Here is a 27,967-nt window from a genome sequence, read left to right as displayed (position 1 = left end):
CTGTGTTACAGTTGCTCAGTGTATCCTGTCCAAAAACTTAAATGCTGCGGTGCAGCCGTCGGCACATCAGGTGACTCAACAACTCATCCTACAACTGGCCCTAGTCCAACAAAGACTATGCCCTCTGGACATCCTCCTGGTCTTAACTGACAAAATCTTGACCAGTGAAAATCTGGACGTCGTGGATTGATGCCTTGTGGTCTGACTTTGTCTGCCTTTGGCTGAAGAGGGGCATCAGAGAAGAGCAGCTGTGACAGCCAGGAGCTGGACTGGAAAGCCTCCGTGTGTCTAGGAGCCGGCCCAGCACTGACAGGTGTTGCCTATTGAACGTAAGCAATTTCACAGGTCACCAACATCAGATGAAGCTGCTCTGTAACTGATGGATCAAGGCGAAGACAAGCTCCCTCCATAACCACATCCGAGCGCAGACGAAAACACAAGCATTGTTCAAGCCGGAAAAATGAGGCATATCCCCTCTTCTGGGTAATGTGGGCCCTGCTGCTTCTCACCACACAGCGTTAGCCTCGCTTCATGCCTCTCACCTTCTAGATGAGATTCATGAAGACACCAATCATAGAGCCATCTCTCTTTTCCTGACAGCATCCAATCCAGAGCAAACCATGCTTCTTTGAACACTCATCAAAATCATCTAATAAGAGCCCAGATCCTTTAAAGTCCTTCCCAAAGGACTTTTCCTGAGATGCAATAAAGGGAACTTATCCAGCTCCAGGTGTGTCTGGTGGTCTGTGGCCAGCCTGCACTCCCGATACTAATTCTTGTGGCTCTCGGGTCTAAGCTGCTAAGGATCATTCTACTCAGCCTCGACCTCCTTAGAGTATCTCTGCTCCTTCCTTCACCACAGGTAACCCAGTCTGCTGTTTTCCCAGCCTGGAGAGCTTGCCAGAAAAAAACTCAAGTGGATTTGTTATAAAGCAGAAACTGACACACCATTGTAAAGCAATTATACTCCAATAAAGCTGTAAAAAAAAAAACAAGCGGCGCCAGTCCTGCTTTCTCTTCTGTGCAGGAGGTCCATCACTTCCCTGCTTTCTGTGTTCCTTTTTCCCAGGAAGGCTGGTACAATTCCAGGGCCTCAGGACAGCTTGGCCTGACATGTCAGGGCAATCTCTAGGGAAGAGAATGTGGGATAAAGCCTTGGTGAGAAATGGGGTGCAGGAAACAGGACAGGAGAAACCGTCAGGTGCCGCTACCCCTGCCAGGACACCTTGCCCCTGTTCCGCCCTAACTGAGGCTTGTACCCTGTCCCCTGCAGCCCCAGGGAGTTCCAGGGAAGCTCCTTGATAAGGGCAACTGTCAGCAACTGTGTGTCGTTATCCTGGCTGTGAGGTGTTTCCATATATGTACATACAGGTTGTCTTCCAAAGCTGGCATTCTGCTATTTGGGGAGCTTGGAGAAGATACTGCATCCTCTGTGCCCACTTCAGTGTTCATGGTCCTCTTTCTGAGCCCCCATAACCCCAGCCTCCACCTTCTCAGAGGGCATTACAAGGTCTCCCAGCCTCTGCTGGATTGCCTTCCACAGGCCCGTTTCCCTTCACTGAAGCCGTCCAGGCTCCGGGCAGGTCTCCCTCCTCACCGGCGGGCCCTGCCCCCCACCACACTTTTGCACCTCATCACTGGCTCTTGTTCTGCCGCCAGGGCCCTCTCTGCCAAGGCCCCTCCATTCTCACTGGCATTCCCACCCCCACAGCTGGCCTTACCACTTTGCTCCGGAGTCCCCTGGCCACTGTGTCCTCATACTTGTCACTTGTCCTCTTTCACTCCTACTCATCCCCACCGGCTTCTTCGTCTTGGGTACCGGGGTCTTCTCTGTCCTTAGACCCACCTCCTCCCCACTTCCTCCTTGTTCACCATCAACCTTGGGCTTCTTTCTAACACCAGAGCCCTTCTGGCCCCTGGACCACAGTCCTAGCGGACCATCTCCCCAGCTCCCACCAGAGCACGCTCTTGTTCCCCAACTAGACACCACTTTGTCTCTGGGGGTCTATTCTGTAACCCCACGTTCGTAACAGCATTATTTAACAATAGCCAAGACATGGAAACAACCTAAGTGTCTATCAATGGATGAATGGATAAACCAAATGTAGCATAGATATACATATACATATATATATATACATACATACATTATATATATATTCAATATATATATCTATTATTCAGCCATAAAAAGAAGGAAATTCTGTCATTTCCAACACCATGAATGGACCTTGACAGCATTTTGCTAAGTGAAATAAGTGAGACCAAGACTAACACTATATGATCTCACTCATACGTGGAATCTAAAAAGAAACGTCATAGAAAAAGAGACCAGATTTGTTGTTACCATAGGCCAGAGGTGGGGGAGTGGGAATGGGATGAAAGTGGTCAAAAGGCCTAAACTTCCAGTTGTAAGACAAGTACTAGGGAAGTAATGTACAATGTGATGACTAGAGTTAACACTGCTGTTGATGTATTTTGAAAGTTGGTAAGAAAGTAGATCCTAAAAATTCTCATCACGTTAAATTCTTTTGTGTGTGTGCATCCGTATGAGATGATGGATGTTAACTAAACTTTTTAATCATTCCACAGTATGTGTAAGTCAAATCATGCTGTACACCTTAAACAGACAGTGTTGTATGTCAATTGTATCTTAATAAAACTGGAAAAAAACAACTAAAATGAATAAAAGAAAAAAAGAAATGCAGTCATCGAATTAAGGCCTTGAGTCTTCAGGAATACTCAGGGAAGCGGCAGCTGTTCAGAAAAGTTACCTCCAAGCCACTCTCTGCTCTCCTTAGGTCATCAGTTCAGTCTGGTGGGGGAAGCAAGTGGGAAAGTGATGGTTCTCAGGGAGCAACAGCCTGTCTGGAGCACAGAGGGAGGTGGTGCCCCAGGGAGGGAGCTGGGATTGGGTAGAAGACGTGCAGGGCAGAGCCCGTGAAAGAGGGGACCTGGAAAGGCGCATTTTGCCCACTTAAAACTTGCCACAGAGTACGAGTTGGGATCATTTTCGTGCTATAAAATAAAACAGTCCCTTAACCTCCTGTGATGTTTTACAGCCAAAATCCAACAGCCAACTGAACCAGCCTGCACGGCTTTGCTGTCCTACCTGCATCAGCCCGAATCCAAATCCGTTTCCTGTATCTCCCCAGGCATCTCTGAGGACCCACCCAGCATGGCTCTCCCAGGAGGTGATGGCCGCAATGGTCGTTGAGTCCACACAAAACCATTTCCCAGCCTCTTGGATGCTGGCTTTGTTGGCTAACATCCTTCGAAGATCCTTTGCTTCAGTCTTTTCGGAGGCAGTGACCCCAGAGGACAGGAGAAGAGAGAGGGTGCTGTCTCCAAAGTGGAGCTTGCATACCCAAGGGAGAGAGCGTGGTCCACTGGGGTGAGGGAAATAAGTCCTGGAAATTCTGTTTCCATTTGTTTACTCATCGAATCCTTCAAATTTATATTTTTGTAATATTTCATAACGTATGTAAAATATCAGGATACAGGAAATTTGTAAAATGAACAAATATATTCGGGTATCCTTAAAAAATTCTTTACTAGTAGCGATGTGCAATTAAGAAAGTTTTGATGTATGTGCTCTATGTCATCTGCTTTAAAGAGCCCATCTGCATGAGGGCACTGAAGGAGACATACTGTCACCATGACTAGCAATAAAAACAATGACAGCTACTGTTTCTGGGCACTGAATCAGTTGCTTTATATTTATTTCCTCGTTCAGTTCCCATGATAAAAGTTCAGTATGTTTTCTTCAGAGTCAACACCCTGGGAAGGATCCTACTTAGTCCACCAGGTTGGAAATTCTTCCTTTGGGCCAGTGTGGTGTCCATCTGAGTTAAATCAGGCTCATTAAGCCTCTACATTTGAATGAAAACAACCTTGCCTGGGTTAATCACCTGGTTCTTTGTGTGTTAGCTTTTTGCAACATGTGACTCCAAAGAACTTTTGGGGGTTTCCAGGTAACACATCTACCTTCACAGGTAATCTGCCTTCATGGGTGATAATTTAAAATTGCTTCCTAGGCAATTCCAAAAGAAGAATGTTTTAAATTATGCTGGAAATTTCCAGGGTGACTGATCGAAGGGGTTGGGGGAGGACAAGGTTTCTAAGCTGTTGTATTTTACATTTCAGAATTAGCCACAACATTATACATGTCTGAAACTGAGTAGGCCTTTGTTTTACATACAAAATGAAGGAGGCGTATGAGGGAAGAAAAGATTCAGAGAAAGAAATAATTTCCAACCAACATTTGATCCCTTGCGTTACTGCAGACATTTAATCAGCCACGTACGTACCTTATGGGGTCAACTAGAAATTGTGAGGGCAGAGGTGGGAATTGGGGAATCCATGATGCAGACAGAACACTGTTACTACACACATAGGACATCACGGGGATTAAGGGCACATGCTACAGAGCCTGGCATCCCTGGGTTCAAACCCTAGTACTGGCTGTGGGAACTTGGCAAGTAATTTAATTTTGCTGTGTCTTATCCATTTTCTCATCCATTAAATGAGGATGATAATAGCACTTTTATCATGGGAATTAAATGAAATAAATGTAAAGCAACTGATTCAGTACCCAGAGATAGTAGCTATCACTGTTTTTATTGCTAGTAATGGTGACAGTATGTTTCCTTCAGAAATGAACACAGCCACTTAACCTTTTTATACCATTTGACCTCTGCCCCTAGCATATTAAGGCCCAGGCTATCAGTGAATCCAGGCTGCTGGGGTGAACCTTGGACTGGCCCCTACTTTTGCCAAAGTGTTGAGGAAAGCAATGAATTTTAAGATTCCTTGACGTCCTAGTTTGGGAAGTAGGCCTCCTTACTCTCCAGACTATTAGCACCTGGGAGGCAGATGACACCTGCTAGCACTGGGCTTGCCCCCAGAGTAGGGCTCATTTCCTGAGCGATTATGCAATTGAATTAGATCCATAACCCTGCCATGTCCGTAAGAATTTGATCTCACGGGAAAGACTTGATTTGAAAGTTTTGCGAAGTGGACTCATATCTGTGTGCTGACATGGGGTGTCCGGTGCCTAAAATGTTTATGCCCCTGTGCAAACACGATAGTTAACTATTCACACCTGAGATCATTTTTCCCTCTTTGGGAGGTTATCACTGATGTTCCCTTAATCTCGAACTTGTGTAGATCACCAAAACACCCATCCAGTTCCCTCCTTCTCAAACACCAGCTGAAAATTAGGCAGAGAAATGAGAGTGTGTGTTGGCCGGGGCAGAGTTGCTCTCCTCAGGGCCGAACTTGCCTACTGGGAATTCCGGCAAAGTGGTCACATGGAGGTTTCTGGACCCAGCTCCAGGCCCCCACATTGCACCGGAAGGGAACAGGCCAAGACTTTGAGGCCAGGCCCAGAAAAAGGAAGAAGCTGCACACAGAACAAAGAACGTCTAAGCGAAATGGTCCATATCGTACCTACAGCAGCTATGGCTCAGTTTTCTTCATCATCGTGAGTTTTAATAATTGAATGTACTTTGCCATTAAGGAGGTCCTCTATCGGTCTCTCCTGTTGTTTCAACAGCAGCTTTGCGTGCAAAGGGGTCATATCAGTAAAGGTATGCAGGCGCATTCACTCATTGAATATTGATCAATGTTGGTAAATTAATCTTATTCCCTAATGGATGTACTCCATACTCTGGTCTAATTCATGTCCTTCTGACCACACCCCCACCCCCGTGCTGAGCCACCTCCCACAGAGCACGCAGTCCCGGGTGAACCTTCAGCTCTTTGGCTTTTCTTTGAGCAGAAGGCTTCTCTCCTCTCAGAATGCATCTTCCATACTCTGAAGATACCTGTGGCTCTCACAACTTCCCCCTCCAACTCTGCTCTCACTGTGGGTACTGGACCTCAGGACCTTTCAAAGGTCTTTGCTGGTGATGACAGTCAAGACGTTCTGAGATCTCCAGAGTGGACACTCTCCCCAGATCCCCCAAGAAGACCCCAAGACCCAGAACCATCCACAGACTCCACAGCCTCATGATCCTCACCTGTCTTCAAAGTATGCTGAGAATGAGACGAAATGAGAACAGACCCTACCTCTTAGCACTACTCTGTAAATAAAAGCATAGACAGATAGATAAAAACTAAAACAACCGGGCTTCCCTGGTGGCACAGCGGTTGAGAGTCCGCCTGCCGATGCAGGGGACACGGGTTCGTGCCCCAGTCCGGGAAGATCCCACATGCCGCGAAGTGGCTGGGCCCGTGAGCCATGGCCGCTGAGCCTGCGCGTCCGGAGCCTGTGCTCCGCAACGGGAGAGGCCACAACAGTGAGAGGCCCGCGTACCACAAAAAAAAAAAAAAAAAAAACCTAAAACAACCCATGCACTGCACCTAGGGGAAAGTCTTTGTAAGCACCATGGTGTTGAGCAGCTGTGAGGAAAGCTGTGTTTTCTTCACCCATAAACCCCACAATAATACCTTCAGAACTGTATTGCTTGTAAGTTGTATCTTCTTCCCCTAAGATACTCTCTGACAAAACATTCTAGAATCCAGGACAACCCCAAGATCAGTTCATTATATTCTTGCAAGAAAATCAAAGTAAAAATGTGTGTACATCATCAAATTTAACCTAATTATTATGCTTTTATAACTTTCATAAAGTATAAGGACACATATTGAAACACATTGTTCTATCTGATCATTTTTATTTTAGATCTGTGGACACAAAGCTCAAAGGACACCCGAGCAGGGGACTCTTCTCTTTAGAGAGAACTTCAAACAATCCTCAAAGATGTAAGTGATAAGGAATTTTTGTTCTTTACTTGTGAAAATGCTAATCCAGATTCTCTGGCTCCAATTCCTTAAGTTGGAAATAACACATAATAACGATAACTTAACTAAGAGTTCACTTTGTAAAACATCTTTGTCTTCATTTTAGAATGCAGTGCGGGAAAGAGACAGGAAGTAGTGACAGAAGGCTGGGAAATGGAGGCAGCGGGAGGGGACGCCAAGCCCATGGCAGAGCCTTAGCAATGGAGAGGTTGGTGGAGACCCAAGAATTCAGAAGGGGCAGACGACCTGGGGAACAGGTGGGGGAGCCTAGATCCTGCAGAAGAAAGGACCAGGGTGTGAGAGACGGAGTGAAGGACATGGTTGGAGAGAAATTTAGGCAGGATAGAAGAGGATGTGGTTAGGAATGGAGCCATGTAGAGCCACGAAGAGAAGCCAAACCCGTAGCTTTTCATGGCGTCGACTTGGTGTGATCCAACAGGTGAGACGACATGCTCACAGTCGTGGCTCCTAGAACCCTCCATATAGTTTGGCCGGTTTCAAATTACAGCGAACAGCCTACAGCGACTTACTTCATTCTTTAAAAATGAGAAAAGCTATTTTACCTACATTCAGAATGGATTTGGCAAAGCCAAGCCCTGGAGTGGGGTTGCTACTCTTTGCTGCTCTTAAATTAGAGCTTGTCAGTCAAGTAGGCATACACCCCCAGACAACCAGCAAAGAAAGACAAGCAGGTGGAACAGAAATGAGCAGCAAACCGTCCATACCCAGACTCCGCTCGCTCCCTGTGTGCAGCTCATCTCAGGACGCCAGAGCCTGGGGGTCAGGCAGGTGCTTCAAGCTCAAAGCCACAATCAGAAACCACGCCCTCTCCCATCCCTTTCTGCCCTTCACATTTTCAAAGCTTCATCCAAGTTTTAACTTTTCATCTTACTAAAAGTAAACAGCATAGCTTTTTTGAGAAACCTACTGAGTGAACCCAATCAGCAGGAATGTCCATGTGGCATGATAATTCCTTTAAGACTTTATTTTGTGTTTTGTTTTTTGTGTTTTCTCTCCCTCATTGGCCAGGCCTTCCTTTGTGTTCCTTTGACTGAGGTCAGCCTCTGTTCCAGGTATTTGTTTTTAAAAGCGTCAAGTTATTAAGGGGTATTAGGCTAGAGGGAGGGAAGAGAAATGTTTTGAAGAGTGGAGAAAAGAGATGCTCTGCACCCCACACCCAAGCAGGGGCCTTCCTACATCCCTAGACATTTCAGGATGCTCAGCTGACTTCCATCTGCCAGGATCTGCATCTTGGTGTCAACGGTCTCATTCCCTTGGAAGTTCTGAAAAGTGTGCCACCTATTTGCATGGAAGACCAGAGGAGCAAAGAATTAAGCTGCTCTCCTCCCAACAGGCAGATACCCCAGTCAATGGCTCTTAGAAGTTGATGTATAAATACCCCAGCTTCTTGGCCCTTGTGTATAATAATTCTGCAGTGTGTTTTGCACAATCCCTCAGTGTTTGCTTGGAGGATTGAGCTCCAGTGCCCACTGTGGTAGCCGGCTTGACGACACACATTTTATTGGCTTTCTTCCCTTCCCTGTATCCCCCAGCCACTTCATATCAGCATTCCCTGAACCTCTCAAATAAACCACCTGCACCTGAAGTTGTTTCAGGGTCTGCTTCTACGGGAACCAAACTAAGACACCTTAAATATTGACTCTCCTCTAGAACATCTGGTATCTCAGTCATAAAAAGAATACTGGGGGAATAGATTCAGAGTATGAGTCATCATACTATTTCTTGTTTTTCAAATTATTTGGAAATTATCTCACCTGGGTGTACTTTTTTGCTTTAGTAGTGACATTGAAGGAGTTGGCAATTAGATGGAGTACATGCTGTGATTTCTCCCACAGAAGAAATCATTCTTGAGCAAAGTGAACATCTAAAGAATGTCCTGGATTGCCCACATGCAGAGATAATAATCAAAGTATTTAACTGGTACAGCATGGTCCTCAACCAGTCATAAAAGATGCTGGTCTACATGCTGCAGGGCTGCCTCACCAGCTGACCATAGGCTCTGCCCAGTGAAACACAGGGGTCCCAGTTCTGCCTGGGTGAAATCCGCAGGTAGGCTTGAGAGGTCATTGAGCAGAGAAGGGTTTACTTGGCTTTCTCCAAGGGGGCTCAGAGGTAGGTTTTGATTCCTCCTCAGAAAAAGAAGTGATGTGTAGAAACATTTATTGAACATCTCCGAAGGGAGCTAAAGGCCCAGCAGGGGCCATATCGGCAGAGACTTTGAGAGCTTTACATTCCAATATATTATTTGTGTTTTCTTCTGAGTATGGAAGTAAAGCCACAAACTGCATCAGGTTTCCTTCTGGAAGAATGTCTCTTCTCCATTGTGGGTGGTCTGGGCAAGACCAAAAAGCAGAGCAGCCAGCCTGTAGGCGTGTATATGATCCAAGGTGAGTCCATCAGTCTCTCCCGGAACTATAGAAGTGAAGCAGAATGATGAAAGGATGGGAGAAAAGGTCGTTGGAGTTCATTTACGCAGTGAGAGTGCTGATTCATTCGTGCAGTAGGGATGCTATAAAGTATGGTCAACTGCTTCCTGCTACCCAGACCCCAGAGCTGCCTGGTTACTCTTCTTGTCCTTGAGCCTTTCACTGGCTCTGGGAGCCTTTTGATAGCCTTTCGGTAATTTCCTTTTACTGCTTAAAATTTCCAGAACTGGTTCATTTTACTTACACCTAAAGAACAATAACAAAATTGGCTCCTATATGCTTATCTTCAGCCATGTTTGGTGGAGAATGGACCTCTTGAAAGACTGTGTGGCAGCAACTACTGAAAAGGGAAGAAAAGAAGCCAGTCCCTGGATCTTCAGCAAACAAGAGGAAGAAGACACAAGAGGTAGGTGTGGGCCTGAGGGACACGGTGTACGTCCCTTGAGGAAGATCAGCTTCACCACAGTTGGCTCTCAGGTACCCAGGGAGCTAGAATTCCAGCCTGGTTTCTCCATGGCCTCCCAGGTTGACCGGCTTGGGAGTCAGGCATTCCTCACAAGCAAAGCCCTAGTAGCTTGAGCAGATACTAGGAAAAGGACAAAGGCTCAGGTCAGGCTCTCTTCTTGTTAGCAATTCTGGTAAGACAGGGAGTAGGTGGGCATTGAAATCATGGGCTAGGACTTCCCTGGAAGTCCAGTGGTTAAGACTCCACGCTTCCACTGCAGGGGGGTATGGGTTTGATCCCTGGTTGGGGAACTAAGATCCCGCATGCCATGTGGTATAACCAAGAAAAAAAAAAAAAAAGTAAAGAAAAGAAATCATGGGCTAAAATGAGGCCTTGCTGCAATATGTGGACTTATTCTTAAGAATATGTCACTTACTATGACATTTACATTTACTGCACAATAATTATGCATATGTTTATGCATATTTCATGGGAACCGTAATGTGAACTGGGTAGATTTTCCTTTTTTTATGCTTATTTGCATGAAGAAAAGTGAGAAATGAATTTTCTGTCGTAAGTGCGACCATTCCTTTGCCAGTGTTGGGTACAACACAACCATATCAAACCCTCGAAGAGGGGCTATCTGAGCACCTGCCAACCTGGCCCACCCACAGAGCTTTGCCTAGAAGCCGTGTCTCTTATAGAATTTAGCTCGAGCTATAGTATCACTGATGACGTCAGTCTATGTCCGCGGGGGTGGCAGTGGCTTCAGTTCCTGACTTGAAGGCTGAGAGACCACCTGAGATGAAACCAGAGGTTCAGATTGAAAGATTAACTTTCAGCAGAAATAAGATATGAGCATTCCCGGGATGTCAGCCCTCCAGGGAAATCTTCCAAAGCAGACAGTCCCAGATCCTCTTTCCCCCGCTTCCTCTCCTCCTGAAAGGATCCATTTCCTCAAGAATCACTGAAAAACTTCCAGATTGCTTTCCTTCTCTCTCTCTTTTTCTGAAGACTTTTGTTTTTCTTGCTGCAGAAGTCAGATTTGCTTCTTATTTAGTGCAGGCCTGGCGAAACTAGATCCCCAGTAAATCTTCAGTCTAAAACTGCTTGTAACATTCTCTCAGTCATTCAAGAACTCACTCATTCATTCACTCATTCATTCATTCAATAAAATGTTTTAAGCACCTACTATGACCAGGATGTGTGCCACACTGAGCGCACACTGCACAATGATGCTCGAGACATACTCATTCCTTTGTAGGTGTATGTGTGCGATATGCATGTTTGAGCATATGTATATTATCCCCTAGAAGGTTAATCTTCAGTAGTTACTCATGTGTTTACCATAATTGTGCTCTGCTCGGATGTCTAGAGATAAAGACCCCTGGTCCTGATCCCTGCCTTCAAGGACCTTGAAATAGAAAATAGAAACTGTTTATTTGAAATTAAGGCCATAAAATGTAAAACTGTTTATTTGAAATTAAGGCCATAAAAGGAGAGAGGTATATACATACCATGGGCCTATAGGAGGCAGACTTACTAAGAAGTGGTATGGCTGGATGTGAAGGGAGAAGGAACCAGAGAACCTAAGAAAAAAATATGTTTTTTTCTGGCTGGGATGACTGGGTATGTTATAGTGCCTTTCACAGAGGCAGAAAATACAGAAGAAAAAGCAAGTTTGTAGTGAGAGGCTAGTGAGTTAGTTCAGTCTGGGAGATGCTGAACCTGAGGGGGTCTGTGATCAGCCTAGCAGGGATTTCCACCTGGACACATCATGGTACCTAAAGCCCTGGTGTCACTGAGGATGCTCAGAGAGTGAAAATTTGTTCAAAAAATTCAGAAAGTGGGTAAAATCTTCTTGCACCAGGGAAAAAAAACCCATCAGAGGAAGGCAAACATTCTTTTAAACAATCACACTAACTCTCAAGGTATCACTCAATGGCTCAATAACCAATGAGATGTAACAAGAACCCCCAACATCTGGCAGAAGGGGAATGGAAATTGGGCATGAAGAACACTCCAAGGAACTCAGTGCTTCAGAGAACACTAGGGGTCCTCCCAGGCCCACTGCTGACCCTACGGGCACAGGCCCAGGGAGGCCCAAGGTACACCCGGCCTTCCGGGCTCTCACTCACTGCTCTTCTAAACAAAGCACTGGCCTACCTTTGAGGTATTGAGCCACACTCCACGTGGGGAATTTTTTCTGGTTTGCCTTAATTCTGTCTGTGAGAATCCCAACAGCCTGCAAAAGGTGTTCTTTGCTGTCCCAGGTACCAACAGGTTGATGGATTTTTTTTTATCAAGCTAGAAAATTCAGATAAGAATGTCAACATCTGGATGGAGTAACACATTTTTCTGCTGTCCTGATTTCTCCTCCTTATGTTCAAGGTCATAGGCACTGGCCTTATCCCTTTTCTTTATTCCCACGGAATCAATTCTACAAGTCCTTTCACAGAAAAGAGAATCAGAGAAATACGGTAAGATTTGGGAGAAGTGGATGTAGCATAGTTTTAGTTAAGCACTCAAAAAAAATAAAAAAGTTGTTTCAAAACAAATAATGAGCACCCAACGTCTAGATATTTGCAGTCAAAAATAATTGGAAGGCTAGAAGTCTCGGTTTCTCAGACAATTTAAAATAAAGCCTGGGGGAGTTCCCTGGCGGTCCAGTGGTTGGGACTCAGTGCTTTCACTGCCGGGGCCTGGGTTCAATCCCTAGTGGGGGAACTAAGATCCCTCAAGCCGTGTGGCATGGAATAGAATAGAATAGAATAGGGGAAAACCTGGAAGCAAATATCCTGATAATTTGGGTCCCTTTCCTCCAATTTGCCTAAAGGACAAGTTGGTTCAAGTAGGGTTTCATTATAATGTTTTGATCTACACAGATGAAATTTACTATTTCATGAACCTCAAAGGGATACCTGTAATAGTACCCTTTATAAGATTTTTTCAATTTAAGTACATTGCATAATATTAATTACAAATGTCATTACAAAACTCATAAGATACTTAAAAAAAAAGATATCCAATAACTGGTATATCTTGACATGTTACAGAAATCCCAGTGGAAATTACGCAGGTACCCGTGTTTTGAAGCCTAGGATAAATGCAGATAGATTTCCAGTTTGGGTTAGCTTCTGTGAGGAAGGAGGAAGTGGGGCCGATTGAAAGTTTCTAGCTGAGTACCTGCGTCAAGCCAAATTTAAGTCCTTTGTTGTCCCAGCTGTCTTGCCGGATGGTTCCGCCATGGCTTTCTCTGGAAATGATGACTGCAGTGAGAGCAGGGTCCATGCAGTGCCTCAGCCTGACTTCTTTGATTAGAATTTGTAAGACTTGAAGACCTTCAAATCCATCTCAGCAAACATTTCAAAACCACAGATGCCTACACCAATAGAAAATAAACTGTTTCCTCCACTCCAGAAGAGACCCCTTTTTCAAAGTTTAATAAGTTAGCCACAGGTCTGACTGTGGCCCACAGGCTTGGGACAACCATTTTAGGACTTTTTTTTTTTTTTTTTTGCGGTACGCGGGCCTCTCACTGTCGTGGCCTCTCCCGTTGCGGAGGAGAGGCTCCGGACGCGCAAGCTCAGCGGCCACGGCTCACAGGCCTAGCCGCTCCGCGGCATGTGGGATCCTCCCGGACCGGGGCACGAACCCGTGTTCCCTGCATCGGCAGGCGGTCTCACAACCACTGCGCCACCAGGGAAGCCCCTTAGGACATTTTTTGGTCTCTGATTGCATAAACCCAGAAAGGTCCTCAGCCCCAGATGGATACCTCTTCTGCTTTCTTTCTTGTTCTCTTTTCTGCCACATCTGGTGCATTGGGAAAAGTCTTGGACTAGAAATCAGCCAACCTATGTTTGAGTTTGGTCTGACACTACCTAGCCCTGGGCCCTTGGGAAGTCTCTCTTCCTTGCTGAGCCTCAGTTGTCTGATCTGTCAATTGGGAAGGTAGGATTAGCTTGACCTTGTAGTTGCTTCCAGCTCTGATATGCTAATACTGAGACAACATGAAGAAGACTTCGGAACAGAATTACACAAGAGAGGACGTACAGAGAGCGTTGCTTAAAATGCTCACGCTGTAACCTGAAGTCGACACAACAACAAACGAACAAACAAAGCCAGAATTTGATATTTTAATTAAGCAATCATTTCAATATGTAGAAATAAACACCTCTCGACCAGGTTTGGAAAGGATGAAGGGAAAGTGAAAAGCAGCAGCTTGATAGGGGAGTCAGGATTCTGTTTTTCCCTCAGTTTTAATGTTGATATTACTACTATAATAATGAACTTCTCAGAATTGAGCTCCTTCCTAAGAAAGAATCTGAAAATGATGAAAGGGGGCTAGCCAAATGCTTGCCTGGCTTCACACTCCCTGCCGGCAATCACCCTGGTGATATCACAGGTAGCAGCAGAGGTCTCCATGGTCATGATGGTACCATAGCAGCCACGGTACAGGCGGGAGCGCAGGCGAGGGTTCATTGAAAGGGTGAAGGAGCGTGAGCCCCTAGAAGTGCCTGCGGGGCACAAGCATCATTCACGTGAAGCCTGCGAGGAAATACTGCTCGGAGTTGCTCTCATGAACATCACTCAACCAACGGCAAAGCCATAGGCTTAATCCTCCCCAAGCCCCTCCCCAAGACCCCCAGGATGGCTCACCAGAAGGTATTCCGAACTCAGCAGCAACCTGTCAGGATTTTACAAAGTGGTGGCCTTATCCCTAAAACATAGGTTTAAGTTTGAGAATCCATTAGCAGATCTCTGAGCACCTGGCTTCAATCTGCTGCCTTCAGTGTGGCTCTCCCGCTGTGGAGGAGCTTTTAAATGCCAGCATGCAGACTCACCTGCCTCTTCTCACCTTCATGCTGTACCCCTGATCTGGGAGGAGCTTTATATATGCCTTAAAACCCTCTTTAAACCACTGACCTCATTAGGCCTGATTATAATGGTACTTGGGATTTAGGTGGCCCTTTTAATAAAAGGATTTCAAAGCATATGTTAACCACTATTAATTAATCTAATGAACCCCCAAGGTGTACTGGAGGCATATATTTGGTGGACTGTTTCTGGGTATCTAAAATTGTGCTAGGCAAACAGCTTCTAAATTTGAGAACAAGAAACAGATACTTAGTCTAAAAAAGATAAATAAACAGGAAATACTAGCAGCTGCCGTTCCTGGATTGGTTGTTTGCCTGCAATGCTGCGCCTTCTGTTCTTTGTTCTTCATTCCACTCTCACATGATTCCCATAGCAACATGTCACGTGATCTCAATGGGTGACCTTGGCTCCTTGCTCCACTTCTGCCTCTGACAAGCAGATCCAAGAGTGTCTGCCTGCTCTTGGGAGGTCAGTGCGAAGCCAGGGACTGGGAACATGGGTGCCAGTTTCCCAGACTTCCTGAGGAAATGGTAAAAAAGGATTTGGCCAAGGAGGAAAATTTCTTCAAGGATGGACTGTCTTCAAACTTCTGTCTAAAGAAAGAGATGGAGCACATTGTGCAGCTCCAGAAACAGGAAACGGAAGAGATATTTTCGAAATAGGCAAAGCGCATTTCCCAGAGGGGAGGAGGGAATCTGACACGGGTCCTACCAGCAGTGTGAGAAATTTCCATGACTGTACACGTCCTTCCACTCATCCACCAAGTGAACAGAGATGTGAGGGAGACTGAGCAGGAGACAGGGAAGACAGAGGCCCGGAGTCAAGTGACTTTCCCAGCTCCCTGGCAATGGGTAAACCACACCTTCTAGGAGAACATGCCCTCCAGAAGCTGATCTCTGCTCTCCCCCACTGCACTCACTTCTGCACGGACTGCCTTCCTGTTTGCAGAACAGCCTGCCCTTTTAAGTGGGCTCCAGCCTTGCATTCCAGGGAAGAAGGGTGGGTATGTCCTGAGCCACTGATGATCCTGCTTCGACTATCAGGACCTGTTCCACCACCACCATCAACGCCACGGTCAGTGCCGCTCTGTAAGAAGGGGTTTGGCATGGGTCCAGCTGCTCCAGGGTAGCCCTCAGGAACACCTGGGCTTCCACCAGTGACAGTGGCAACAGCACGCTGACACAGTGCTCATGGCCCTCCCAGTGCAGGGGCTTATGTGGGGCTTCCAGGCTAAGGGTAAGGAGAAAGTTCAAGAAAGGGAGGAGAAGTAGACCAAGAATTAAGTTAGGTGAAAGATACTAGGTAGAGGCTGAAGCTGTCCTTAGATGCTCCTAGAGAATAAAAGAAATAATAAAACATAGAAAGGACTGTTGAATGTGGAGCTTACTTTATTCTTCTCCCTGTTTTCAGATAGTGGGGCTACAAGTCCTTCCAGGTATGAAGGTCTTAATGTCCAGGATCTCTGCAATTTATTTATTTATTTAATATATTTATTTATTTATGGCTGCGTTGGGTCTTCGCTGCTGCGTGCGGGCTTTCTCTTGTTGCGGCGAGCGGGGGCTACTCTTGGTTGCAGTGTGCGGGCTTATCATTGCAGTGGCTTCTCTTGTTGCAGAGCATGGGCTTTAGGCGCGCGGGCTTCAGTAGTTGTGGCACGCGGGCTCAGTAGTTGTGGCTTACGAGTCCTAGAGCGCAGGCTCAGTAGTTGTGTCGCACGGGCTTAGTTGCTCCGCAGCATGTGGGATCTTCCTGGACCAGGGCTCAAACCCGTGTCCCCTGAATTGGCAGGCGGATTCTTTACCCCTGTGCCACCAGGGAAGTCCCTGTCCTCTGCAATTTAAGTAATGGTTTTCAAAGTGATGTGGATTATGAAGCTTTGCCCAAGTTGTGAGACTACAAATGAACATTTATTTGACACCCATCGTCCATTAGGTTGCTGTGGACATTGTATCACTTGATCTTCCCAACAACCTTGTGAGGGAGGTATTATCATTTATTTTAGAGATGAGGACACTGCGACTCAGAGAAGTTAAGCAACTTGTCAAAGATGGCACAGGTAGGACATGGCAAAGCTGGGATTTGACCCTGGACTGTGAGATTCCAAAATCCATGCTCTTCTACAACATCAGAGGTACTAGCACCATGGACCCATGACCCAGCAGAGTGATTACTGTAACAGGTTCAAATCAATTAATTTGCACACAAAACATTGTCTGTGGCCTGAATAAATAACTCCAGTCATAGATATTTACCAGTCATTCAGGTAGATGCTGTTGTAATTTTTAAATACAGATGAATATGAATCAACTGAATCCACAGTGGCTTTTTGTCACTTTATATCTTCTCTATTGATAACAATGGTAGCTAACATGCATTGAGCTTGCACAGTAGGCCTGGTAGAATAGTAGTAAGGAGTACAGCCTAGGTCTGAACCCAGATTGGTTGCACTCTAAAGCCTAGCTCTTTTTTAAAAATTTTATTTTATTGAAGTATAGTTGATTTACAATGTGTTAATTTCTGCTGTACAGCAAAGTGATTCAGTTATACATATATATATATTCTTTTCCATTATGGTTTACCACAGGATATTGAATATAGTTCCCTGTGCTCTACAGTAGGACCTTGTTGTTTATCCATCATATATATAAAAGCTTACATCTGCTCACCCCAACCGTCCCTCCCCCAGCACCTTCCCCCCTTGACAACCAACAGTCTGTTCTCTATGTCTGTGAGTCTGTTCCTGTTTCATAGGTAAGTTCATTTGTGTCATATTTTATTTATTTATTTACTTACTTACTTATTTTGGCAGCTTGCAGCATCTTAGTTCCCCAAGCAGGGATTGGACCCCCACCTTCGGCAGTGAAAGCACAGAGTCCTAACCCCTGGACCACCAGGGAATTCCCTGTGTCACATTTTAGACTCCACATATAAGTGAATCTTTCACTTTCTGACTTACTTCACTTAGTATGATCATCTCTAGGTCCATCCATGTTGCTGCAAATGGCTTTATTTCATTCTTTTTTATGGCTGCGTAGTATTCCACAGCTGGCACCAGATCTTATAAAGCTGCTCTTCAAAGCAGCTACACCACATTTACCCTCTAGAGCAGGGGATGATGAGTGGAGCATCTCCACCAAAATTTCCTATTATCAGACTTCTAAATTGGGTGAGAAAAGTCTCATTTTCCCAATTGAGGTTGGTTGTTTTTTTTCTCGTTTTTTGGGTTTTTTTTTTGCGGTATGCGGTCCTCCCCACCGCTGTGGCCTCTCGCGCTGCCAGACGCGCAGGCTCAGCAGCCATGGCTCACGGGCCCAGCAGCCCCACGGCACGTGGGATCCTCCCGGACCAGGGCACAAACCCGCACCCCACGCATCGGCAGGCGGACTCCCAACCACTGCGCCACCAGGGAAGCCCCTTTTTTCTCATTTTTAAAAATAGGAATCGTTATTACACTGCAGTCTGGGTCCAAGTCTTTTGTTAGTCATATGAAAACTGAAGAAAGGAATTGCTTCTCTGTAGAGATATAAGCACAAAGGCGCTGATATGTTCAATGCCAAATTATCTAGAAAGTAACTGTCCACTTTGAAAATTATCAACAACTCTTGCTGAGCTGGACTGAGCCAGGATTGTGATGTAGGCAATGTCTTTTTAATATCTTATATTTGTACAGTGCTTCCGAATTTTAAGTGGGCTTTTGAATAAGTTAAAAAACCTGAAATAACCCTCCAAGAAAGGTCAAGCAGATTTTATCTCCCCCATTATACATACAAGAAAAGAGATTAAATGATTTGTCCAAGACCTCCCAGCTAGTAAATGGTGGAGGTGAGACTAGAACCCAAACATTCAGATGCTGAGTCCAGGGATTTCCTTCCCATCATTTACGGGACCAGATGAACCTGAAAGCGTTGTTTAATCATGAAATTCCAGGATTCAGTGATGTACATGTTTTGTCATCTCCAACAGCCAGGCTTTAATGCCCTCACTTACCACCTGGCTGAACAAACCACCCCTTCAGGGTCACCTAGGCCCACTTTAATTTTGGCACTGCTCACTACCTGTCCACCGTCTCTGATATACTCACTCCCAGTCCCACTGGAAATTGTACCTGTTTGGAGTTCTGTGTTCAGAGGCTTTCTAGACCAGTGCTGTCCAACAGAAATATAACATGAGCTACAACTTTGATTTAAAATTTTCTATTAGCCACATTGAAAAAGTAAAAAGAAAAAGGTGAGATTAATTTTTGTAGTATATTTTATTTAGCCCAATACATCTAAAATATTATTTCAATACGTAACCAGTATAAAAGTTGAGATATTTTACCACCTTCTTTTAATACTAAGTCTATGTATTTTAGAATCACAACACAGCTCACGTCAAACTAGCCACACTGCTCGATAGCCACATGGGGCCAGTGGCTACCATGTTGGACAGCACAGTTCTAAATGATGACTATTAACATAGGCTTTGATGCCCTAAGGCAAAGGAGTAGCCTAACACAGGATATTTTTGAATCTGTGGAGAAGACGTTTTTGGGTATTTCAAGCTGTGCTATATGCCAGGTCAGGTCAGCTCTAGGCTCCCTTGAGCTCTGCTCTTGTACTGACCTCAAAGTGGAGCTATCCACCCGCTCCCCTTCCACCCTGCTTCTGACTCAATATACATGACCTTTCTCTGGATCATCTTCACAAAATTGGCTCTCATTTTCAACTGACATCAGAATCACTTAAGGAGATTTTCAAAAATGCAGCTTCTAGTTTGAACATGACTCCATGAAGTCATCAGTTCCCTTTTCCTCTTGGAAATCATCCAAAAGCACTAAGAACAGAAAAATAAACTTTTCTTCTACAGCCTTATGAATCACAAAAGATGTGGAAGGGCTACTGAAAGCAGTAGAAATAGAGAAGATACATGAAGATATGAAGAAGGTAAAAGAAGGTCCGGAGAGGACAAGTTGATGATTTTTAAAAGAGGCAAAAAGCATACACCTCTAAGGTAAGGAGTACACCCTGAGGCGTACAGGGTAATTGTTGGGAGGAAAGCAGAGGATGGAATAGGAGAACACACAGGTAGCTGTCAGTTATTGGGGATATTTGAGTTTGGTGTGGGTTCACAAGTGTTCATTGTATTTTAAAAATAAACAAATAATAGAGGAAGGCCACAAATGGACTAATGATGTGTTTCACAGACTAAGGTTTATGATTTATCTATTTTATGCATCTGATGTTAATGAAAAAATATATGTTAATTGCATTTGTAAACTGCAGCAACAACGAAATGTAATTTTAAAAAGCTCTCAGGGCTTTTCGTTCTTACTCAGATGACATAAGCCCACTACAGCCTATCTCACCCTCAGATTACAAGGAAAAACTGGACAAAATGCTGCCAGACAGCGTTTCCTTGATAACCATGTTGATGGTTGTATTGTGGCTGTGTAGGAGAATGTCCTTGTTTATAAAAACCTCACACTACAATATTCAAAAATAATGAAACATCATGTTGGCAACTTTCAAATGGTTTAGGGAAAAATGAGTTATTTGCAGTATCTGTACATTTGAGATTGCCACTTTTCTGTAAATTTGAGATTGCTTCAAAATCAAAAGTTTAGGGAGTTCCCTGGTGGTCTAGGGTTAGTCTTCGGCACTTTCGCTACCGTGGCCTGGGTTCAATCCCTGTTCGGGGAACTGAGATTTTGTAAGCCGCGTGGCGCAGCCAGAAAAAAAAAAATCAGAAGTTTACATCAAAAAGAGTGAAAAAAATGTTAGAAACAAAAAAAGATAATTGCATGACACAGAAATGATTAAGGATTAGCACCCAAAATAATTTCTATCAATCAAAAAGAAAAAGAGATGCACTGAAGTAAAAAATGAAAAAGAGCTGAGAAGAAAAACCATAAATGAACATGACAAAATGTTCCACACCTTTAGTGATCAGGGGAATGCGTACGCAAACCACAATGTAATAACGTTTCACACACACCAGATCGGCAAAACATTTAAATCCTGACAATGCTGGAGTATGTGGCAAGAGGAGGATTCATACATCACCAGTGAAAGTGCAATGGTTAGAATTACTTTACAAAACACTTTGGCATCACCCAGTATTAAATCCAGCAATTTTACAACAAGATAAATACCCTATTGATCAGCACTGTCCTGTAGAAATAAATGCAAGCCATATATGTAATTTTAAATTGTCTAGTAGCTCATTTAAAAAGTAAAAAGAATCAGCTGAAATTAATTTTAATAACATTTTAATTCAGCCCAATATATCCAAATTTTTTTAATCATTTCAACATGTAATAGACATAAAAACATTATTAATGAAGTATTTAGAATTTTTTTCATACCAAGTCTTCAGTGAGTAGTCTTAGACTTGCAGCACTTGGACTTGCTGTATTTTAGGTGCCTAGCAACCACATATGGCTAGTGGCTACTGTACTGGACAGCATAGCTCCAGAAACTTGACACGTGGAACAGGAGGCCTGTACAACAATGGCCGTAACAGCATTGCTCATAGTAGCAAAGTCTGGACAATCCAAATGTCCATCATCAGTGGAATTAATAAGTAAACTGTGTCACATACATACAAAATGGAATCCCAGACAGCAGTGAAAATAAATACATTACAGCCATAGGCATCAAGCTGTTTGTTTCTCAAAAGCAATATTGAGTAAAAGGAACAACTTACTGAATGATGGATACAAAATGACTTCATTGATATAAAGTTCAAAGGCAGGCCCAACTCCATGATGTATCATCTAGGGATACACACATGGTTTGTAAAAGTAAAAAGCAAAGCAGAAGAGTGGTTAATACAAAAATTCAGTCCACGATCCTCCTGGCGGTAATGGAGGAGAAGCTCCTTGGGGATTCCCCTAGCAGCAGTGAGGTTCTAGTTCTTTACCTGAGAGATAAGTGGATGGGTGTGCATTTTATTATTCTTTAAAGTGTATGTAAGCATTTTATGTAAATTATATTTGAATAGAAATAATTTACATTAAGGTGTGTATAGTGTGCCTCTGGCTGTGGGGGAATTGTTAAAGCATGAGAATATTGTATGAATATTTATTCATATGTATAACATATCTCTGAGAAAATAGACAAGAACTGGTAAAATTAGTTGCTTCTGGATAGAGGAGTTGAGTGGCTAGAGGACAGGAATGGGAAGAAAATTTTCATAATATACCCTCTCGTATCTTGAATTGTGAAGTTCATGAATATTACCTAATCCATCAATCGATACATTTCTCTAATGCAATTGCTTGGCTCCCATCCCTGGAATTTCCGATTTAATAGGCCAGGACTGAGGACCCAGAAATTGCATTTAAATAAGGGAGGGGATTGTGATGCTGTAGGTCAAAGGACTACACTTTGAGAACCACCTCTACAGGCTTATTCATTCACAAACCCTCATTGCATGCTTATTGTGCACTGGTCACTCTTCATCTGTATTTCCAACAAGCTCCCCAGTGATGCTGGGGATGCTGCTGGTCTGCAGTGGGCTGTTTTGAATAGTGTATTAATCATGTTTTCTATTTTCTGTATTTTATGACGTTTTGACGTCTTAAAAAGCTTGCTGGCCAGAGAAAAACTGCTCCTCCCAGGGCTAGCAGTTCTTTGAGAAAGAAAATGGCTCAGCGGGGAGCATGCCTTTCACACACACAGCAACCAATCCAAGCCCTTATTCCTTAACCACCACCTTTACCTAATTCACGCACGTGGAGCCAATCTTTCCCCGGCCCTAAATCATCCCAAGGCCAGATTCCAGGCAACTAGAGACCACGTCTAAAGACCAAAGCCCACAGAAATTATGCAAACTAGCCAATCCTACACTGTTTCCTCTGCCCTTCCTTGCTGCCTTTCCCACAGAAACCCCCTTGGAGGCTTTGACTCAGGCCCTCCCTTCGCTCTTGTCTTCGGCCTCCCGACCAAAACCTGGCGTTTCTCCCGTGGCCCTGAGTTGCGGGGCCTGCCTCTTGTTTCTAGGGGAACGGTAAGTACCATTCAATTTTTCTTACGATGGCACTGACCTCTCTCTGTCATCACTCAGTCACCTTTAGAAATTAAGACCCGGGGCTTCCCTGGCGGCGCAGTGGTTGAGGGTCCGCCTGCCGATGCGGGGGACACGGGTTCGTGCCCCGGTCCGGGAGGATCCTGCATGCCGTGGAGCAGCTGGGCCCGTGAGCCGTGGCCGCTGGGCCTGTGCGTCCGGAGCCTGTGTTCCGCAACGGGAGAGGCCACAGCAGTGAGAGGCCCACGTACTGCAAAAAAATAAATAAAAAAAAATAAAATAAAATAAAAAAAGAAATTAAGACCTGGACACAGAATAAATAACAGGTCTGACATTGTTCTTGCTTTGTAAGATATCCCCCTTTTAAACGTCTGTCTCATTCTACCTCTGTTTACATGTTAACGAAAATTTACATTGAGATCCCTGTCAAATAAAAAGCACCTGGTCACCGCCAGTGAGGCTATACATAGAGATGCTGAGAAAGCACCGTTCACAGCGTGGGCAGCGCAAGCCGGAAGGAGGATGCAGTGTCGGGGACACGCGTGCACTGGGTGGGGAGCAGGGACATGGGAGGATCCCAGTCCTCTTGGCAGCTCCCCAGCGTGTCCGGCCTGATCTGTGCCTCAGCAGCCGGCCAGCTGTGACCAGTGACTCTGCTCCGGTGAACTGGTTCTTGGCTCCCCTGGGACCACGAGGAGCGAATAAAACGCTACCTGCTTTCAAGATCGCAGAAAGTCACAACCCAGTCCCACCTAGATTTTGTTTGTTGGGCCGCGCTGCACGGCTCGCTGGATCTCAGTTTCCCGACCAGGAATTGAACCCAGGCCGTGGCCGTGAAAGCGCAGAATCCTAACCACTGGACCACCAGGGAAGTCCCCCATCTAGCTTTATTCTCTAAAGTTTCATTTGTGTTTCCAACATAAAGTAATTCCTTTATGTGCCTGTACATATGTCCTGGTTTTTTTCTTTTTTCCCCAGAAATAAGAACAAATCCTTCTTTTGAGTTATTCAGAGCTTCTAGGCTGTAGGGAGAAACAACACAAAAGAGTGCATGATTATGCTGTCAGATGCCTGAGGTGAAGCCATTAACCAAGTTCCTTTTATCGATTCCAGCAGCCTCCACTGTTTTCTGGGAGGGTGGGAACTCATGGAGGAACAGCCTGGCTCTTTGCAGCACCCACGTGATGAGATGTTTTGTTAGTGCCCCGTGTGTTCAGGCCGGGTTCATTCTACTCCACGTGACCTGATAACATGGGGATACTGGGAGTTTTGCTCGTTTACTATCTCACACTCTGGAGCAAAAAATTTGAGGGCTCTGGTTCATATTGTCTTCTCAAAGAGCTTTTACTCAGGGTCTTAAGTATTCCCCTTTTTAATTTCCCCATCACAAGAAATATAAATAAGTTATTGGACGTATAAAATGTCTATTTGGTCTGTGCTAGAAAAACAGATTCAGGTCACATAGGGAAGTCAAACATAAGAGAAGTGGAGTTGCTTTGATTGGGCACTGCTTCAATATCTGAAAAAGAAAAAAGTCCCCATGAGGTTGCTCTAAGGCAGCATGGGAAAGCGGGTAGAGAAGGCTGCAGGGGAGGCTGACAGAGGGGGAAGCGGGATAGATTCACCCTGGCTGGATAGGCCCACTCAGCAAGTCAAAGGGGACTCAGCTCCATCTGCCCAGCTAAGCCAGAAGTGGTGCACACCTCAATGAGGAATCTGGGTTTTGTTTTTTTTTGTTTTTGTTTTGACTGCACCATGCGCGGCCTGCGGGATGGAACCTGTGCCGCTTGCATTGGGAGCACAGGGTCTTAACCCCTGGACCACCAGGGAAGTCCCAGGAATCTGGGTTTTAAATAGCCCTGAAAAGCGAGGAGACTTTAAGAGTCTTCAGATGGCTACACAAAACCACCTATCAGCATCCTATTTCGTTCAGGTAATTCTGGAGAATCTGTGAGGCAATAATTCTCAGCCTTGGCTACACATTAGAATCACCTGGGAATGGGACTGAGTTCTTGTTGTTGTTGTTCGTTTGTTTGTTTTTTCTTCCAGTTTTATTGAGATCTAGTGGACATACAGCACTGTATAAGTTTAAGGTGTACAGAATAATGATTTGTTTACATACGTCATGAAGTGATTCTCACGGTAAGTTTAATGAACATCCTTCATCTCATATAGGTACAGAATTAAAGAAATAGAAAAAAATTTTTTTCTTGTGATAAGAACTCTTAGAATTTACTCTCGGTAACTTTCATATATAACATGTGGCAGTGTTAATTACGTTTCTCATGCTGTACCTTATATCCCTAGTATTTATTTACCTTATACCTGGAAGTTTGGACCTTCTGATTATCCTCATCCAGTTCCCCCTCCCCAACCCACCCCCTACCTCCACCTCTGGTAACCACAAATCTGGAAAGCTGGTTTCTTTTTCTATGGGTTTGTTTACTTGTTTGTTTTTGAAGTATAATTGACCTAATTGAACTAACACTATGTTAGTTCTTATTACACAATATAGTGATTTGATATTTCTATACATTTCATACTGATCACCAAAATAAATCTAGTTATGCTGTGTCACCATACAAAGACATTACATCGTTATTGACTGTATTCCCCACACCGTACACTTCATACCTGCGACTCGTTTATTTTGCAGCTGGAAGTTGTACCTCTTAATCTCCCTCATCTATTTCTTTCCACCTCCTACCCCTTCCACCTCTGGCAAACACATGTTTGTTCTCTGTTTCTATAACTCTTGTTTTGTTATGTTTTTTCATTTGTTTTGTTTTGTTTTAGATTCCACATATAAGCAAAATAATACAGTATTTGTCTTTCTCTGTCTGACTTATTTCCCTTATAATACCTTGTAGGTCCATCCATGTTGTCACAAATGGCAAGGTTTCATTCTTTTTTATGGCTAATATTCTTATAATACCTTGTAGGTCCATCCATGTTGTCACAAATGGCAAGGTTTCATTCTTTTTTATGGCTAATATTCCATATATCAAAACCAGAATCTCACCAAAGCACATCATTGTGAAATGTCAAACATGTGACAAAGAGAAGATTCTATAAACTCTAGAGGGAACGGGGGATATATCATATACAAAGGATTAAAATCAAAATGACCTCAGGCTTCTCAAGAGTACTCCTAGAAGCCAGAAGACCAAGGGATAAATGCCTTCAAAATTCTGAAAGAAAACTATTTCCAGACTAGAATTTTTTGCCAGGCCAAATCACCAATTCATGTGAGAGTAGAAAAAAAGGTACTTTCGACACGAAAAGCCTCAAAAAATTAACCTCCCACTCACTTTTCTCAGGAAGCTGCTGGAGGATGTGCTCCATATAAACAAAGGAGTAAGCTAAAAATGTGAAAAATGGGGAGATGCAACATGGGAGAGCTGCAAAGGACTGATGGTGAAGCTGAAACTGCACAACTCAGATGGGACTCAAACCCACCAAAACTCAGATTGGGACTTGAACCCACAGGCTGGGACTCGAATCCAGAATCCACTGTCGTTTAATTGAGACCACACACCTGGTCTCAGGATTTAGTGAAGCTCAGGTTCTTTATGTCTCATCCCAGAAGGAATTCAGCAAGAGGCAAAGTGATAGGTAAGAAGTGGATTTATTTAAAGAGATACACATTCCATAGACAGAATGCGGTCTGTCTCAAAGGGCGAGAATGGCCCCGAAATATGGGGTGGTTAGTTTTTATGGGCTGGGTAACTTCATAGGCTAATGAGTGGGAGGGTTATTCCAACTATTTGAAGGAAGGGGTGGGGATTTCCAGGAATTGGGCCACCGCCCACTTTGTGGCCTTTTATGGTCGGGCCTTGGAACTGTCCTGGCACCTGTGGGTGTGTCGTTTAGCTAATGTATCGATATTGCAATGAGTGTATAATGAGGCGCAAGGTCTACTGGAAGTCAAATCTTCCGCCATCTTGGACCTAGATGGTTCTAACCAGTTTATGTCTCATCCTCAAAGGCTATGCCAGTAGCTTTATTGCTTTGCCAGGCAAACGGGGACAGAACCGGCTCTTGCCCTTGAAACTGTGTGTCCCAACCCAGGAGGGTTTGGTGAGGAGTTTTACAGCAATGGTGCAAGGGCAGGATTGCTGACAAGGATCAGGGTGTGTGCAGGGCCTGTATTCCTTTAATCTGGTCTCAGGTGAGCTTCTGTGGTTGAGCTTCTCCTGTTGAGCTTCTGTGGTTTCTTTAATCTGGCCTCAGTTGGTCTCCTGATCTTCTCTGAAGAATGCTTCATCAAGTAGTTAGCACTTTCCATTTTGGGGGGGTTTTAGTTACGCAGAAGAGCCCAAAGATACTGTTATGCGTATCCCTTGAGACAGAACCAGGACCTGCCGCAAGGCTGCACTGTTGTCTCCTGGCTGCTCCTCCCTTGTCTCTGCATCCCTTCCCTTCCCTGATTAGCAGCTGTTTGAAAGGGTTCCGTGCCCAGGAGCCCCACAGGGTCCTCCTTGGCTTCATGACTTGTTCAAGGGCAAGCACTGCAGCCAGGCTTAGATCACAAAATGACTTGGGCCAGAATGGTTTCTCTTATGTCAAAAAAAGAAAAGTGAAATCTGGTTCTTTTCCTCCAGGGACCCCCTACCCTATCCGAATACAGAAGCTGCGTGAGGCTGCCCTGGTGATTGCAGGACTTTACCCAACTGGTTCACACGTGGACTCGTAACCAGTGCCTCCCAGTCCATTGCCATTGTGCCAGGGAAATGGAAATCTCCAAAGGTGTATTCCTGAGGTCTTCTCAGTCATATTGTCCTTAGTGAGGATCCCTTCACTGGATTCAGCCTTGAAAGTGGGTCTTGGAAGACAGACGGTGGGGAGACAAGAAGGAAGCAGCCCAGGAGTTCAAGGTCATGATGGTCATGAGCAGGTTCCACAAGCCCCTAGCACAGAAGGTAAGCACTTTACACAATCACCTGATGTCCACCCTGCATCTGTACCGTGTGCACATGTGTGGCTGGCTGCTATTCCCAACCAAATGTTATGATTTAACGGTTCCTGAGGGCAGAGACTCTGATATAGTGCTTCATATATGGTGAGACAGTCATTTCCAAAACAAGTTTTTGCTTGAAATGATGATAGTTGTTCTAGAATGACACTCTGTAAAGTGTTGATAGAGTGGGATGTTAATTACTTTTATAGCGTACAACCCCTAGAATTAAATAATTTGTCAGTATAGTGGTCAATATCCTTGAGGGCAGCTCCAACTGAGGAATCACTCTCCGGTGGCCTGACTCTATCAGTCTTAATTAAGTGCCCCAAAGAAGGGGACAGCTTAGCTGAGTTGGGGGAAATTGGACGTAGGAGATTGTGGTTCAGGGAAGGAGAGGAAGAGGTAAACTTAGATGTCAGA

At 44.5% G+C, this 27,967-nt stretch overlaps 2 protein-coding genes across 4 annotated transcripts in view; one reads left to right on the top strand and one right to left on the bottom strand.

The window, feature by feature from the left end:
- The window catches only part of MRPL30 (mitochondrial ribosomal protein L30), an 89,038-nt gene that overhangs the window by 45,802 nt on the left and 15,269 nt on the right, over positions 1-27,967 (top strand). Inside the window, exons 7-12 of one of the 3 annotated variants that reach the window (XR_009566074.2) lie at positions 6,689-6,768; positions 9,545-9,660; positions 19,426-19,569; positions 22,446-24,729; positions 25,908-26,202; positions 27,192-27,509. The gene's annotated coding sequence lies outside the window, so the exon portion shown is untranslated. Of the gene's footprint in view, positions 1-11; positions 2,983-3,062; positions 3,170-6,688; positions 6,769-9,544; positions 9,661-19,425; positions 19,570-22,445; positions 24,730-25,907; positions 26,203-27,191; positions 27,510-27,967 lie in introns of those variants that run through there. The other 2 variants (XR_009566075.2, XR_004035609.2) reach the window with 2 other exon arrangements.
- On the bottom strand, positions 10,382-14,956 carry LYG2 (lysozyme g2). The gene is given in 7 exon segments (XM_060309860.1): positions 10,382-10,442; positions 10,444-10,498; positions 11,866-12,000; positions 12,882-13,025; positions 13,028-13,081; positions 14,079-14,216; positions 14,860-14,956. Coding segments are annotated over 7 exon segments (684 nt in total).

Source organism: Globicephala melas, chromosome 12 (genome assembly GCF_963455315.2).
Source record: "Globicephala melas chromosome 12, mGloMel1.2, whole genome shotgun sequence".
Classification (NCBI taxonomy): domain Eukaryota; kingdom Metazoa; phylum Chordata; class Mammalia; order Artiodactyla; family Delphinidae; genus Globicephala; species Globicephala melas.
The sequence above is the reverse complement of the archived record's forward strand: the minus strand, read 5'-3'. Positions and strand labels throughout refer to the sequence as shown.